The following is a 15,141-nucleotide window of genomic DNA, read 5'->3' as shown; positions in this document are numbered from 1 at the left end:
CCGCTTCAGACCTCAGGGACAAATCCAGCGAACCATGGATCTGAAGCCCGAGAGAGTTGATGCCCGCTGATCGGGTGTCGCCGTCCGTGGGGTCGGATAAGGTTCCCAGTCCCCGAAATGCCCGAAAGTTATTTTTTGATGGTAAGAACAATCGCATTGATTTGCCATTCTATTGTTCTCTCGGGGAGCGGAGCGTGGTTGTCTGGTCGAACACGAGGCGTGGAGTCTCGAAGGGAGAAAACAGTACAAGGAAAAACAAAGAAAAGGGAGCTATTCCCCCTAGTCCGCTGGCTTCGTACGATAGTCGGTGATTCCGCACTCATGATTGGCCTGGTCGCCCCCCCCCGAACAGCTCTGGGCAAATGGCACAGGGCACATTTTTTGACCAGCTGAACTGGACTGAAAATGCTGGCGATAGTCGATTGTGATTGAGTCCTCTCGAGCAGCATTCTCACCTTGCACCTTGCGCCTTGTGCTTGAATAGTCAGTCAGTCAGCGAGTTAGCCCCGTTGCACGGACACCCAACCACAGCCCTCGGCTAGACTCTCGCCGTCGTATCTCTGTTGCTGCTGGCTGGACGCCACTTATAAGCGATGACCGGGGCCACGACAAAGCCAGCAAGCTCCCTCAGGTTAACGCGGCCAAATGCTCGTCGTTGGTCTGCAACTCCCTTTCAGCCGACGGTTTATCGTCGCTGCAGCCGCGCCCGAACAAACCGTTTTTGATCAGCCATCACACACCTTGTGCGACGTGAAAACCCCTCGCTAAATCACACTTGCTCAGCAACCAGTCTAGCTATCAGCCCCGTCGAGTTCTTTGCCGCTTGGTTGCCATTTTCCTCAGCAAAAGGGTGGAAAATTAGGCGGGGTGTGTTCTGAGCATGTATTCCGTCTCACGCTGTGTACCGTCTGCGATGCATTGGAGAAGTGTGTCTGTCTCACTCAGATCAAGAAGAGCCGCAGAACGATAGGCAGCTTTCCAAGCTGGAGTGATACCTTTCGGCCGAAGTACGCTGCACGGCGCTGCTGCGCCATCGTGGCTGGTTCATGCGCCTGCCGTCACCCGTTGGAATGACAGCTACCCCAGAGAAAACGTCAGCAAGTCATTCGCTGGGGTCAAAACAATGCTGATATCGTTCCACTCTTTGCATGAGTGTAGAATGAAACGAGAATGCTGCTGCTTCTTCTGTTGCTGTAATCATCCCTGTCTTGGGTGCTGTGAACAACTGGAGATGCTGACGGAAGCCGCATGCAGTTGGCATGGGGAGGAGGAGATGGGAAGCGCGAAGGACGACTGACTGCCCTCAACAACAGACATCAAGCATATCTTCAATGTCTTCAATGTGGGTGATTGACGTCGACTATGAAGTAGGCCAGGCGATGCGGCATACTACTAGGCGTTCCCGAGTGTCAAAGTAAGTTCCTCAAGCTCAATATATGTAAAATGTGGTGCTCCGAAGCGTGAAAGGTGACTCAGTCAACCATATATATTGGTATACACAGATTATTTGATATCATTTTCATGTACGATATATCTCTTTTGAGCTCCGATGTCGTCTGCGCATACTTTTATACACTGAGGTTCTTCATTGAGGGCATCACACTTTCGTCTTTTCTTGACCTACAGTACTTGAAATTCTGGCGAGTGCTGCATTGAAAGTGCTCAAGGATGGAGGCCGATATGCAACTACGGGATTAATATGTGTGACTGACTGCGAGCTTGCATTCGACTAGCAGATTGAGCCTTGGATTCTATTGGGATTGGCTAGTGTTATATGTTGTTGCATGACAAAGTGAGGGAGGCTTTGGAGACTTCAGCAAGCAGCAGTACGCTGAGTGAGCTGCCTAAGGCATAGCATCGTATTCGTTCCTCCTGCCACTTCTACGGCATTGTCGCACTTACTCCCTCACTCTCTTCCCTCCCTCCTCCATCTTTCTACTGTCAATCCCACCCAATCTCCAACCTCTTTGGCCTTCTCCATCGCTTTCTGAGCAGAATCAGATCAGTTATCGACCGTCAGGAATGATACTCCTGCACAGATCGGTATTTCCCAGTCCCAAAACCACAGCAGAATGAGACATCGAGCTTTGAGAACAACAGTCAGCGGCAAATCTGCACCACTTGGCTTCACCATCTTGTCTGGGCAGAGATGAACTGATCAGTAAACACCGAGAAATCCCTCATTCCGAAGACCCGCCGCGATGACAATTTTCCGCTCATTCCGACGCTTCCTATCATTCCGTCAATCAAGTCGAAAGAGTGTTGACAACTGCCGATCTCGAGACGGGGTAGCTTCACGGCACTCTGCAGAGCCCGAATCCGAACTCAGGATACTCCTTAATATATTTCTCCTTACAAGTCAATTTATGCTGAGGTAGTGGAGCCTATGAAATTCTGTCAGGACTCTCAGGATTATTGAAGATAGCAACTGCCAAGAAGTCCGTCATCAAGCCATCGACGCAGGCACGACGGTTTCAACTTGCGAATGGTTTGGTGGACGGTGCCGCCGGAAAATGCCCAGAAGGACCGTGGGTCTGATGTCTTACCTGAGCAGCCCACCGACCAATGTCCGCCACAAGATTTCTATCCTTATTTCCTGGGATGGGTACTGGACCCGCTCGAGCTTCCAGAAATACTCTAGGGCAGAGTGACCGCCCAGCATTATGGTGGAAACTGCTCATTTAAGCTTGCATTCGGTGAGGAACATCTCCTCAGGATGCCCATAAGCCAAGCTTCTGCTAACAAGCTTGACTTGCTTGACTGACTCTCTTCGTGGGTCAATCGCATTGGCAATAGACCTTGAAAAGGCTTGTCTCTCTTGCTGTCAACAAGCATCTCGCAAAGCTCCTTGCAATGAGTCGCATCGAAATTCACATTGTTGCCTACAGCAAGCCGATAGCCGAGCGGGGCGGGGAGCAAGCCACCAGGCACTAACCCACTCTGCCTGTTGCTCCGTCGGCATTTTTTTTCAGGGTGTTATATTGCAACCACTCACCGGCGATCATGAAACCATCCGCCACTCATGGAAGTAAATTATATTGCATGGCCAAAGGGTCTGGCTCGATGTCTCGGCGCCCTGCCGAATGGGAGACTTCAGGGGTGCCTAAAGCGAATGCAGACAAGCTCCAACCGGTGTGAGTGGTCAATTCTCGCGGCTAAGATAAGCTTGCGTTTCAAGTTCGACAGACGAACTCTTTGGGAATCGGTTGAAAACCACCCCGAAACTCTGAGGACCCTATTTAGAGCCAAATCGGGGTGCTCGACGACCTCATACTAGCCCTATACGATTTAGTCGCTCGGACCCAGTTTGCTCTGGGCCTACTAATGTACCTACCTTCATTTCAATTTACCGGAATTCTTCCATGCCAGAAACCGTTCGATATAGCTAACAGCTATAGCTCAGAAACGTACCCCCTTCTCAGCTTGAGGCAGCGCAACCACGGTACCATAAATACCTTCTTCCCGCCTGCTTGCCATGATGGATTTTCTTCTTCCTCATCGCACTCCTTTGCTCTCTTTCCTACCCCATCCAGTCTCTCTTTAATCAGCTTCTCCTGTTGATCCAGGTTTTCATTCGTTTCATCAAAATGCATTTCATCAAGTCCTCTATCTTGGCTGCCACCATGGGCGCTGCGCTGGTCGCAGCTGCTCCCACCGACATCGAGAAGCGCTCCAGCTGTACCTTCACCGATGCCGCCAAGGCCAAGTCTGGCAAGACCTCTTGCTCGACCATCTACCTCAACAACATCGAGGTTCCCGCTGGTGAAACCCTTGATCTGACCGGCCTCAAGTCGGGCACCACTGTAGGACGCCCCTGTTCATGAATGCATGGTGAAAGCTAATCATTCCCCCCAGGTTATCTTCGAAGGTACTACCACTTTCGGCTACAAGGAGTGGAAGGGTCCCCTGATCTCCATGTCCGGTACCGACATCACTGTCAAGCAGGCCTCCGGCGCCAAGATCAACTGCGATGGTGCCCGCTGGTGGGACGGCAAGGGCAGCAACGGCGGCAAGACCAAGCCCAAGTTCTTCTATGCCCACAAGCTGGATCAGTCCAGCATCACTGGACTCAAGGTCTACAACACCCCCGTCCAGGCCTTCAGCATCCAGGCCGACCACCTGACCCTCACCGATGTGACCATCGACAACTCCTCCGGTAACTCTGAGGGCCACAACACCGATGCCTTCGACATTGGCTCCAGTACCTACATCACCATTGATGGCGCCAAGGTCTACAACCAGGACGACTGCTTGGCCATCAACTCCGGAGAGGTATTTGCTCGGCCTGCCGACTATATTGTCGATTCAAGCATCTAATAATGTCTTCTAGCACATCACTTTCACCAACGGCTACTGCAGCGGTGGCCACGGTCTCTCCATCGGCTCCGTCGGTGGCCGCAGTGACAACACTGTCTCCGACGTGACCATCTCCAACTCCCAGGTCGTCAACTCCCAGAACGGTGTCCGCATCAAGACCGTCTACGATGCCACCGGTACCGTCGAGAACGTCAAGTTCGAGGACATCACCCTCTCCGGCATCACCAAGTACGGTATCGTCGTCGAGCAGGACTACGAGAACGGCTCCCCCACCGGTACCCCCACCAACGGTATCAGCGTCAAGGACATCACCTTCGAGAAGGTCACCGGTACCGTCAAGAGCTCCGCCACTGACATCTACCTCCTTTGCGGTTCCGGCAGCTGCTCTGACTGGACCTGGTCTGGCGTCAGCGTCACCGGCGGCAAGAAGAGCTCCAAGTGCAAGAACGTTCCTTCCGGTGCCTCTTGCTAAGCGGGTGGATTTGTTCCTGTTCGAAGCTTTTCTGGGCCATCAGAGTGCGATCTCGAGGTGGATGGGGTAGCCTGTCAAGGGGATGGGAATATAATTTTTTCCACGCTCATCGTGAGAGTGAGGCCTTGTGCATATAATCTATAATTCAGTCGAGGGCATCAATAATACAACCTTGATTGGCAGCCAATATGTTTTATGGCCTGGCATTGCATTTGTAGCGAAGTAATCATCTACAGAAAATGTATAAATGAGGGCATCACCAAGCTCTATCAGCTTTGAATCTCATACTCACGATCAACAACTCAGCAAATAAGTTAAGGTACCTGCCTCACCCCAACCGCCATTCCCACGACCGGATCCCCAAACCCTGATATCACACTGAATACCAGCACCACCCGCACGTCCAAACCCCCTCCAACCCGAAGAAAAAAGCAAAGAAGCCCCCTCTCCCTCCATCAAGAACCCCATCTCACCATCTACTTCCATCTTAAACCTCCGCATTTCCGTAAATCGCATACCCAACACATTACCCCCACACCACCGTAACCCCCTCCTCCTCCCCCAAGCCCACCGCAATAACCCCGACCTCAACCCCCCTCTCAAATGGAAAGAGAAACTGCGCAAAAGAAACAATATGCCACAAATAAGACTCGACCCCGCAATCTCGCCGCCCCATAAAGCTGAGGTAAGGGGACAAAAGACATGATTGGCAATTTCGAACACCCAGCAGCGTCCGACATTGCCGACCATGCCTCTGATGGGTGAGGGCTACCAGAACTGATACCCAACCCTGCTGGCGTCTGTTTGGATCGTGCTTGCTGGGCTTGGGGGTCTGCGCAACGGGGTGGGTTCGGGGATGGAAGGGTGGGGAGGGCGTGAGGACGGCGGTCTTCTCGAGGGGCGGGTTGGTTATCTTTCTTTTTTATAGGGTTTGTTTTTGTTTGGGATGGGGGCTAGTTGTATTTGGATTTGCGATGAAGGTTGGTTTTACCTGGTATGAGATGGGTGGGATGGGATGAGTTTGGTAGATGGGGATTGACTGATATCCTGGCATCCTGGTATATGGGTTATGGTGTAGAGGAAGTAGGACTGCTTAGACAGTCGGTAATCAGATTCTAGGAATGGAAAAAGAGTAACATTTTACTGCATCTATATTCGATGAAGAAGTCCTTTCTCCTATTTCAATCTCCAAAAAAGTCCGAGTAAGTTGGAAAAAAGAGAAGGCTGGATCCAATGCTAGGTATTCATAACATATAACAAAAAGAGCTATTCAAGATTCTAGTATGACTTTTTATTTCATTTCCTCGTCGCGTCCGTTTACATACTAGAATGAAGATAAAACGTTAGAATACATTATTTTGGACGACGTGTTATTTGGGGCACGTTATCTTGGACGAAGCCGAGATGGGGGGAAAACAGACCGGTTGACGGGGCTCAGACCGACAACCCGCATGCCGTTGTGAAGAACCTGGCGGGCAGACTCGTACAACGCCATACGGGCCTTCTTGAGCTCGGGCTCGCTACCGACGACCTTCAGGACATCATAGCTGGAGCTCAGGACGTGGGTCATGCGGAAGAGGTAGGTGAGGATGGTGGTGGGTTCCAGGGTCTTGGTGGTGTTGAGCAGGACATCGGGCCACTGGGCGAGCTGGCGGGCGAGGTCGATGGCGTGGGGCTCCTTGAGCAGGCTGAGATCGGCGTCGCCGAGCTCCTCGACGTTGAGGCCGGACTTGCGGACAATGGAGCACAGACGGGCGTGGGCGTACTGGAGGTAAGGACCAGTGTCACCCTCGAAGGAGGTCATGGCATCCAGGTTGAAGTCGTAGCCGTTGATCCTGTTGCCAATGAGTAAAACTACACGTCAATTAGGGAAGAAACACATACCGCTTGCCAGTCATGTCCTGGACCATGACGGAGGTAATGCCCAGAATGTCGGCGGTCTCCTCGGGGTTCTCGACCTGCTTGTACTTCTCCTCGTTCTTCCTCATGACCTCGTGCATCTTGTCACCCACATCACGGAGGATATCGTCCAAGAACTTGACAGTGCCCTTACGGGTGCTCATACCACGGACCATACCGAAGTTGATGTGCTGGCAGCGGTTGGCCAAGTCCTTGTGGCCCATCAGCTCGGTGATCTTGAACAGTTGAGCCAAGTGTAGATCCTGCTGAGCGGCAACAACGTAGATCATCTTGTCGAAGTTGTACTTCTCCGCACGCTCGGTGATGGCGCCGATATCACGGGTCAGGTAGAGGGGCGTGCCGTCCTTGCGGACAATGATAGCCTTGCCGAGCTTCTTGGCACCGTGCTTGGTGAAGTCGACGATGACAGCGCCCTCGGACTTCTCGGAAACACCGGTCTTCTCCAGGGTCTGGTAAGCGGCGGTCATGCTCTCCTGCTTGATCTGAGACTCGCCGGAGTAGACGTCGAACTCGATGTTGAGACGAGCGTAGGTCTGCTCGTACTTCTTGATACTGAGGTCACGGAAGCGGCGCCACAGAGCGAGGGCCTCGGGGTCGCCGTCCTCCATGCTCTTGAAGTAGCGACGGGCACTCTCGTCCTCACTGGCATCAACGAGCTTCTGCAGCTCCTGCTCCAGCTCCGCCACATCCTCGCCCTTCTCCTTCTTGGCCTTGATCTGTTCCTTGAGCTCCTTGATAGGCGCCTCTTGCTGGGAGACGATGTTGTTGATCTTGACGTAGACGTCGAACAGGTGGTTGATGGGGTCCTTGGTCAATTGCTCCTCGTTACCGAACTGCTTAAAACCGTTGGCCAGCAGACCGTACTGCTTACCCCAGTCACCGAGGTAGTTCATCTTGATCACATCCCATCCCATGACGGTGTAGAGGTTGGCCAGGAAGCCACCGATGATCGTACTGCGCAGGTGACCCGCGTGGAAAGGCTTCGCAATGTTGGGCGAGGAGAACTCGACGATGATTCTCTTGCGCCCCTTGGAGGGATCGGCGGCGTCGCGGAGTCCCTGGTTACCGTTGGTACCATAGGCGGACTTCTGCTTGAGAATGCGGTTGATGACATCGGAGGTGAGGATTTCCGGCTTGAAGAAGAATTGAAGGTGGACTCCGAAGGGGACGGGGGGGAGGACGAGGTCGGATTCGGGGAACTTCTCGGCGAGTTCCTTGCAAAGCTCCTGGGGGTTCTTCTTGATCTGAAGAGCGGCGACCTACAGTGCGTGACACTATGTTAGTTTGTTTGTCGCAGAAGAGCCTTGGCAGCCCAAAAGTTATTGGAGCCCAAGGTGAAACGTTTGTGGTGTATATCGCATACCGGCAACACCAAGTCACCCTTGTCGAGGGAGTTCGTCCATGACAGGCGAGAGTAGATCTTCTCGGCGTCAATGTCAGTGGCAGCGCTCAGCTTCTCAGCGATGTGCTCTCTGTAGACATCGACGACGTTCAAGGAGGGGTAGCAGTTGGGGAACTTGGAGGTCTCGGTGGTGGACTGGAGAGAGAGTCCCTCAACGGAGGAGACGAGGTCGGCAGCGGAGGAAGACATGACGGCAGCTACGTTCTTCTGATGCGTCGCAGTAGCAAAAGAGGAACGCCAGGGAGAGGTTAATTGAAAGGAAGAGGAGGAAAGGAAGAAGCGACGACTCTTTTGTGGACAGTATGACTGGGCGGAAGCAGTCTTGAAAACGGCGTTAGAAAATCGCCGGGCCCCGCTTACCAGAAGGCGACCCATCAATGGAGGGGAAGGAAAGGGAAAAGGGAAGGGAAGGTGGGAGCTGAGGGAGGGAAAAGCACCAACTGGAACACGCCTCAGCCATACAACAAGATTAATTCAGAGAGGGGAACTCTTTTTTTTTTTTTTTTTTCTCTTTTTTTTTTCGCTCATTGACTGACTCAATGCGGCAGGCAGTCCACCATTCTGCCATGGGCGGTGAATGAATTGATCATTTGTCACATGACTGATCACAGTTCACGTGACTTTCGCCAGCCCTTGGGGAAGCCCTACTCCTGTCATAGCCCAAGTCAGTATAGCCTCTCCTGACGTCACTCCTTCAGCGCAGCGGCCTTCCCCATGGTCACCTGTTCGACTGCGAGTTCATCAACACGATTTCACTTGTACTGACCACTCGACCACCTCATGATGCACTGTCACCATCCCAACCCCCTCTCCCACAACACTTCAGCCCACAACCCGCGCCACCAAAATGGGTAACAGCCGCCACGCGGCCCTGTCCAAGTCCATCCAGCGCGCGATCTTCCGCGACCCAGCCAGCTTCCGCAAGACGGTCGTCGGCCGATTCCTCGCCTTCTTCACCATCTTCTACATCAAACTCATCCGGTACGGCCACGTGCAATTCCAGAAGCTGCGCAGCGAGGTCTGGCAGATCGACGAGGAAGAGTACAAGGCCAGCTTCCGCAATGATAGCAAGAAGACTGTGCCCTTGAAGCCGATGGGCGACCTGGGTCTCTCGGGATCGGTCTGCGCTTCTCCCCCCCCCTTCTGAATTCTGGTCTTAGTGTCTCTGCTTTCGATGCGTAAGGCTAACTTTTACGTGTGCTGCCGCAATCGCAATCAGACCTTCTTCAGCACCTCCAACTCCCGCTTTCTGGTCAAAAGCCTGCCGCGACATTTCGAACATTCCTTCTTCCGCGAGGAACTGCTCGATCCGTACTACAGGTACATGACGGAGCATCCGGAGTCCCTGCTGGTGTGGATCACCGACTACGTCTACTCGCCGTACTGGACGATCGGGAATCTAGTCGGTACCACCCCCGCCCACCACATCATCATGGAGAACCTGCTCTGCGGCCGGGATACGGATCCCGCGGGGGATCGGTGGGAGACCTACGACCTGAAGCCGGTTGACTATTTCTTCCCCGAGCGGGATCTGGTGCCCGACCCGCTGGTCAGCAAGGCCACCTTGAGCAAGATCGCCGACAATTTCGATGACAAGGTCCGCATAAACCAGTCGGCGTATGTCGCCCTGATGCAGACCGTCGAGGCCGACACGCAGTTCCTCGAGGACGCCAACGCGGTGGACTACTCGCTGTATCTGGTCCGCTTCCCGGCCTCCTCGACGCCGGATATCGTCGGGAGACCCGTTTCGTGGCGGATTGGGCTCGAATCCGCCGATGGGAAGTGGAAGTACCGCGCCGTCATCCTGGATTTCTTCTGGGCCAGGCACAAGCTGCATGCTCAGGCCATGACAGGAGTGATTCAGACCTTCAATGTAATTGGGCGCCAGGGCCCAATGACCATTACAACCACGCCAGATGAGTACAGGAAGAAGTTTCTGACCATGGTGAAAGCCATGATCGAAGTACAGGAGTAAGTCTAGCCAGAGAACTTAATACCACTCATAATGTCTATACCCGTGCACAGAGAATTTATGATAAGATCATATCGTTTGAAAGACCAAGTGCAAATTGGCCCCGTCAATATCGTTTCGTTTTAGGTAGATTTCGCTTTTGCGCATTCACTCATAACACCGTAGATCTGCAACCCCAAGATAACCAATGATACAACCTTTCATGATGTAACGTTCTATCATATCTATAGCGTGTGGAGGTACCGGCACTCAGGCACCGGTCCAGCCGATCGCGAGACGAATACAAGACACTGCAACCCAGGCGCGAACCGCTTAGAAGCAGAAGACCTGGTCCTCGAGCTTGCTGACGGGGCGAGCCTTGGTGTAACCAAGAGACTCGGTGGCCTTCTTCATGGCGCTGACCATGGGAGGAGGACCGCAGAGGAGGATCTTGATGTCGCTGGCAGGGGCAGGGAGGCGTTCCTGTAGTCAAAGAAGTGTTGTGAGCACGTGAACCGAATTGGATCGACCGACGGGTGCAACGAACCTTGATCATATCGGGGGTGACGAAACCAACGCCACCGGTCCAGCCCTCGGGGGGGTTGTTGAGGACGTAGTAGATGCGGAAACGGTCGTCCTCCTTGGCCAGCTGCTCCAGCTCGTCCTTCATGAGGATGTCATCAGGGTTAACGTTGGCGAAGATGAGGTCGACCTGGGTGTTGTCGTTGCCACCGTTGCGCGGGCGGTTGCGGACAATAGCCTTGATGATCTGGTACATGGGAGTGATACCGGTACCTCCAGCGATCATACCAATGTGACGGCACATGTTGGGAGTGTAGACCATGGCACCCTTGGGGCCGCGGACCTTCATGGTCTGACCGACCTGCAGGGTAGTCAAGTACTTGGAGATGTTACCCTGGGGGTAAGCCTTGACCAGGAGATCGAAGTAGCCGGCCTCGTTGTCGGAGGAGATGGGGGTGTAGGAGCGGACAACCTCCTTGGGCTGACCCTCAATGTTGGCAGCGAGAGAGATGTGCTGGCCGATGGGCAGACCCAGGATATCGGTGGGGCGGGGGAGAGCGAAACGGTAGATGGTCACATTGTGGGAGATGTCGGTCTTTGCCTTCAGGGTGAAGTGCTGGAACTCAGTGGGGTTTAGGACCTTGCGCTGCTCTGGAGAATGCGGTGTCGGGTCAGCAACTTGATCATTCAAGTCAAATCGAATAAGCTTGTAGTGATGAACGCACTGTTGCTGAACAGCTTCCAGCCGAGGAAAACAGCAGCCAACGCGACCGCGAAGGGAACAAGGGCCGAGAAAGAACTGGTCAAGATTAGTTTCTGTCTGTCGCCAATGGCATGCGCATTGTGGAGAAAATGCTTGAAGGCCACAAACCTCATAATGGCGGCTCCTCCGATAAGTTGAGAATAAAGTGACAACCGAATGGGAGGGGGGGAGGAAGGAGGGAGGAAGGAGGGAGGAGGAGGGATGGGGGGAAGGAAGAAGAGGCGGAGGAGGAGGAAAGTCAGAAATAAAGGTGAGTCGGTAAAGGGACAGCCGGCAAGAGGAGACTCAATGTTTTGTGACGGTAAAAACAGCGGCAATCCCAAGTCACGGGAGGGGGGAATTCCCGATTGGGTAATTCAATGGGTTCCGGATCGGCTGCTTATCGATAAACGATAAGTTAACTCGATAACCTCCTTGAAGTCTGTTGAATATGTTTACTGCAAGAAAAATAACTTAGATGAAGAGCAGATATACAAAACATGTACAGAACTCCAACACAAGAGAATAATACCTTTCTATTGAGTTTAACTATACAGGGTATAATACATTACATTGAAATAATCGAATTTGTCGACTTGTACAGGTTAAACAATACGTCTATTGAGCTGTTGTGAACAACACACTCCCAGGCCAGCGCGAAATCCAGCCCTATTGGGGATTCCTTTTCCCTCTTCTTCACTTGGGGTAAAGAAACCCGTTCCAGTTCTTACTCAGTAGATCCATCTCCCCCTCACGCCACCTTCAAGCTCCGACCCTGATTTTCCCTATCTTGTTCAACAATTCCGATCTCCATTCTTCTTTCGCCATTCTCCTTTAGTTCCATACCCCATACTCCATATTCATAGATTTCTTCCCCTCTCCCCCCTCTCCCCTCCATTTCCAAATCAGACATCCTCTTCCAGCCATGACGATCGACACCAACCCGGCCGAAGAGCCCCCAGCATTCAACCTAACCGAGGTCGATCGTCAGGTCCTCGCGCAGACTGATGAAGAATTTAAACTCCACGACTGGGAGGATCTCAAATCCATCATAGGTGTGTGCATTCTCTGATATCTAGAGATCGCATTTTTTACTCTCTATCACCATCCCTATCAAATCCTACTACTACCCCTCATTCCGTTCCCCTCTCCCCCCTAATCCCCTCTCCCCCAACCACAATCCCGCCAATTCCGCATTTCCCTCCCCCGGAACAAGTAACCACCAACCACTAACTCAAACGGCCCTCGGCAAACCCCAAAGCGCGCAACGATCTCGGCATCCTCAAGCGGAAACCCTCCGACCTGCACCGCTACCTGTCGTGGTCCGCCTCCACAAAACAAAAATACGGCTCTATCACCAACTACATCTGCCAGGAGCGACTGCACTGGGCGCTGCCGGACACCAGCACCATCCCCGCCACTAACACCACCACCACCACCAACAACAACAACAACAACAACAACAACAACAAGCCAGGACCAACGCCTACCGCAGCAGACAGCGGCCCGGTCTTCCCCTACAACAACCCGACCCCCTTCGCCGACCCCGCCGACTACAAGATCCTGCGGAACGACTGGCCCTACGGCCTGAGCCCGGGGATCACGCACCTGGTCGTCTGGCTCCGCACGCCCGTGGCCGTGAACCCGGACGACGGGGATCTGACGCCCGAGTCGCGCGCGCTGATCGAGGGGTTCGTGCTGCGCACGTTCGTGGGCCGGTTGGCGGCGGAGCAGCGCGGCGGCGGCGCGGGGCTATTCCCGGATTCGCCGCGCGACCGTGTGCTCTGGTTCAAGAATTGGACCGCTCTGCAGAGTGTGCGCAGTCTCGAGCATATCCATGTCCTGGTGCGGGATGTGCCGGAGACGATCTTGTTGGAGTGGACGGGGGAGGGGCCGCCGCAGCATTGATATTTGTCCTCCATGGGTAATGGAAGGGGGGAGGGGGGTGGAAGGGCAATATGCATATAGAAGATATATATCCATGCCATCGGTATGTACTGCCAGTAAAGTAAACGATTTGTCGCGTTTGGCGCATACCCCAGCTGGAACCACTAATGGAAAATCCTCGACCGAACCTACATAGCATTGGGAATCGTACATCTCTAAACAAAGCATACATAAGCGACGAGCTTAGACAATACAACAACCGAAACAAAGGAAGATGACATCGTCGAGGAAATAATCAATGCTCCCTCTACATCAAACTATGTAAATAGTGTCACTGCCACTGCCACAATAAGAAAAATCCAGCAAATGCGCCTGCTCCCTTGAAAATAAACCCATTCCGGAAACCAACACCCCACCCTACTGATCATGTCTTTTGCTCTTCCACAAACTTCAACGCCTCTTCCCTCGACACCACGTCGATCGTACTGGCCTTTTGCCGGAAGCTGACGCCGTAGCACTTCTCGGCCACATGCAACATCTCCGGCCGGAAGGTCGTGCAGATGAACTGGCCGTTGGTGGAGTCCGAGATGGACTTGAGCATCTGCGCGACGGCCGTCCGGTACTGGGCGTCGAGATTGGCGTCGATCTCGTCGAAGAGGTAGAAGGGGGCCGGGTCACAGGCCTGGATCGCGAAAACCAGGGCGAGAGCACACAAACCTGTTAGTGGAGAGGGTTAGCCGACTGGCAAAGAAAACGGTATTAGAGATAGAGGGCCTTACTCTTCTGTCCACCACTGAGCTGCTGGATCCGCTGCTGGTCATCGTGCTTGCTGTTGAAGCTGACGCTGATGCCAACCCCAATGTAGTTTTCCACGCTTTCGCGGTTCTCCTCGTCCTCGGACTCCAGGTCGTCGGGCTGGCGGAGAGCGCGGTCCGTCTTGCGCTGGATGATCAGGCGCCCACGGCCAGCCGGGACAAGCTTCTCGAAGACATTGTGAAACTCGCGCGAAACCTGCTTGAAGGTACGCTCGATGGCCTCGTCCTTGCGCTGGTCGAGGACGGTGATCAGATCGTCGATGGACTTTTCGGATGCCTCGAGCTCCTCTCTTCGGCTCGTCAGCGTTTCACGTTGCTTGGTGAAGCTGTTGTACTGCTCAAAGGCCTTCTTGTTTACGTGAGAGTACTTCTTGAGGCTTTCGTTGACCTTGTGCAGTTTCTTGACCACCGTGTTCGAATCCGTGTTCTTGTACTTGCTGAACGCTTCATCCGGTAGCACACCCAGGTCGCGGATGTTGGCAGCACATTCAGCCGCCTGTTTGGTCAAAGCCGCCTTCTTCTGCATGCTCTTCTCCATGCGACGCTGGTGTTTCTCGATGGACTTGGCCAGTTCTTCGAGTTCACGGCGAGTCTCGGCGTTCCGCTGCTCGAGCTCGGAAACACGAGCAGTAGCCTGGTCGATCGAGTCATCCACCTGCTGCAGTCGTTGAGCAAGCTTCTCCAGGGCCTTGTGCAGGCGCTTCATCTCCCGCTGTGTCTCCTTTAGGTTGCCTTGCCCATCGTCGTCGGCCATATCCATATCCTGGCCGATGAGCTGATCCAACCGAGGGTTAAGGTTCTCCCGCAATTCCACCTCAAGAACCGACTTACGAGCCTCGAGCTCACTACGCTGACTGGACAGCTCTTGGTATTGACGTCGCAACTCTTGCGCAGTGTTGTTGAGGGTCTCTAAGCGTGCTTCTTCCTCGTTACTGAGCGCCTTCTGGAACGGTGATTTCAGTTCTGCCTCGAAAGCACTGACTTGATCAGACAAGGCAGCCAAATTGTTCTCAATGTTGCGGATAGCCCGGCGTTTGGCTTCCAGGTTGTCGGTCTTCTTCTGGAGAAGATCGCGCTTGGCCTTCAGCTCTTGTCGCATCGGCCCGCTGCTGT

The 15,141-nt window shown here is 53.5% G+C and overlaps 5 protein-coding genes across 5 annotated transcripts; 3 read left to right on the top strand and 2 right to left on the bottom strand.

The window, feature by feature from the left end:
- The first annotated feature begins 3,468 nt into the window (after positions 1–3,468).
- On the top strand, positions 3,469–4,858 carry BO66DRAFT_26403 (glycoside hydrolase family 28 protein). Its single transcript, XM_025643046.1, has 3 exons — positions 3,469–3,803; positions 3,856–4,272; positions 4,331–4,858. The coding sequence occupies exons 1-3, from the start codon at positions 3,588–3,590 to the stop codon at positions 4,787–4,789; spliced, it is 1,092 nt and encodes a 363-aa protein (XP_025506409.1). The 5' UTR covers positions 3,469–3,587; the 3' UTR covers positions 4,790–4,858.
- A 1,248-nt stretch (positions 4,859–6,106) lies between these two features.
- On the bottom strand, positions 6,107–8,300 carry BO66DRAFT_399515 (arginine--tRNA ligase; the record flags this gene model as incomplete). The annotated part of the gene is made up of 4 exons (XM_025648687.1): positions 6,107–6,113; positions 6,211–6,624; positions 6,674–7,968; positions 8,073–8,300. The coding sequence occupies 4 exons, from the start codon at positions 8,298–8,300 to the stop codon at positions 6,107–6,109; spliced, it is 1,944 nt and encodes a 647-aa protein (XP_025506408.1).
- A 658-nt stretch (positions 8,301–8,958) lies between these two features.
- BO66DRAFT_344715 (phosphatidylinositol phosphate kinase family protein) lies at positions 8,959–10,186 on the top strand (the record flags this gene model as incomplete). The annotated part of the gene is made up of 2 exons (XM_025644527.1): positions 8,959–9,231; positions 9,331–10,186. The coding sequence occupies 2 exons, from the start codon at positions 8,959–8,961 to the stop codon at positions 10,084–10,086; spliced, it is 1,029 nt and encodes a 342-aa protein (XP_025506407.1). The 3' UTR covers positions 10,087–10,186.
- BO66DRAFT_389874 (cytochrome b5 reductase family protein) lies at positions 10,018–11,502 on the bottom strand. Its single transcript, XM_025646883.1, has 4 exons — positions 11,456–11,502; positions 11,310–11,383; positions 10,610–11,235; positions 10,018–10,545 (listed from the first exon to the last, which is right to left on the bottom strand). The coding sequence occupies exons 1-4, from the start codon at positions 11,458–11,460 to the stop codon at positions 10,396–10,398; spliced, it is 855 nt and encodes a 284-aa protein (XP_025506406.1). The 5' UTR covers positions 11,461–11,502; the 3' UTR covers positions 10,018–10,395.
- A 591-nt stretch (positions 11,503–12,093) lies between these two features.
- BO66DRAFT_389873 (GIG1 family protein) lies at positions 12,094–13,260 on the top strand. The gene is made up of 2 exons (XM_025646882.1): positions 12,094–12,381; positions 12,588–13,260. Exons 1-2 carry the CDS (start codon positions 12,252–12,254, stop codon positions 13,232–13,234), a joined length of 777 nt encoding a protein of 258 aa, XP_025506405.1. The 5' UTR covers positions 12,094–12,251; the 3' UTR covers positions 13,235–13,260.
- Positions 13,261–15,141: the final 1,881 nt, after the last annotated feature.

This window comes from Aspergillus aculeatinus (genome assembly GCF_003184765.1).
Source record: "Aspergillus aculeatinus CBS 121060 unplaced genomic scaffold BO66scaffold_11, whole genome shotgun sequence".
NCBI classification, from domain to species: Eukaryota; Fungi; Ascomycota; class Eurotiomycetes; order Eurotiales; family Aspergillaceae; genus Aspergillus; species Aspergillus aculeatinus.
Note: the sequence above shows the minus strand (reverse complement) of the source record. Positions and strands in the feature narration are given on the sequence as shown.

Excerpts from the sequence above, each read along its gene's own strand:
- BO66DRAFT_26403 (XM_025643046.1), top strand. The coding sequence starts at position 3,588 with ATGCATTTCATCAAGTCCTCTATCTTGGCTGCCACCATGGGCGCTGCG. Across the intron at positions 3,804-3,855 it reads GCCTCAAGTCGGGCACCACT|GTTATCTTCGAAGGTACTAC; the intron begins GTAGGACGCCCC and ends CATTCCCCCCAG. Across the intron at positions 4,273-4,330 it reads TGGCCATCAACTCCGGAGAG|CACATCACTTTCACCAACGG; the intron begins GTATTTGCTCGG and ends AATGTCTTCTAG.
- BO66DRAFT_389874 (XM_025646883.1), bottom strand. Across the intron at positions 11,236-11,309 it reads CTGGAAGCTGTTCAGCAACA|AGCAGCGCAAGGTCCTAAAC; the intron begins GTGCGTTCATCA and ends CGCATTCTCCAG. Across the intron at positions 10,546-10,609 it reads TCACCCCCGATATGATCAAG|GAACGCCTCCCTGCCCCTGC; the intron begins GTTCGTTGCACC and ends CTTTGACTACAG.
- BO66DRAFT_389873 (XM_025646882.1), top strand. The coding sequence starts at position 12,252 with ATGACGATCGACACCAACCCGGCCGAAGAGCCCCCAGCATTCAACCTA. Across the intron at positions 12,382-12,587 it reads GGATCTCAAATCCATCATAG|CGCGCAACGATCTCGGCATC; the intron begins GTGTGTGCATTC and ends CAAACCCCAAAG.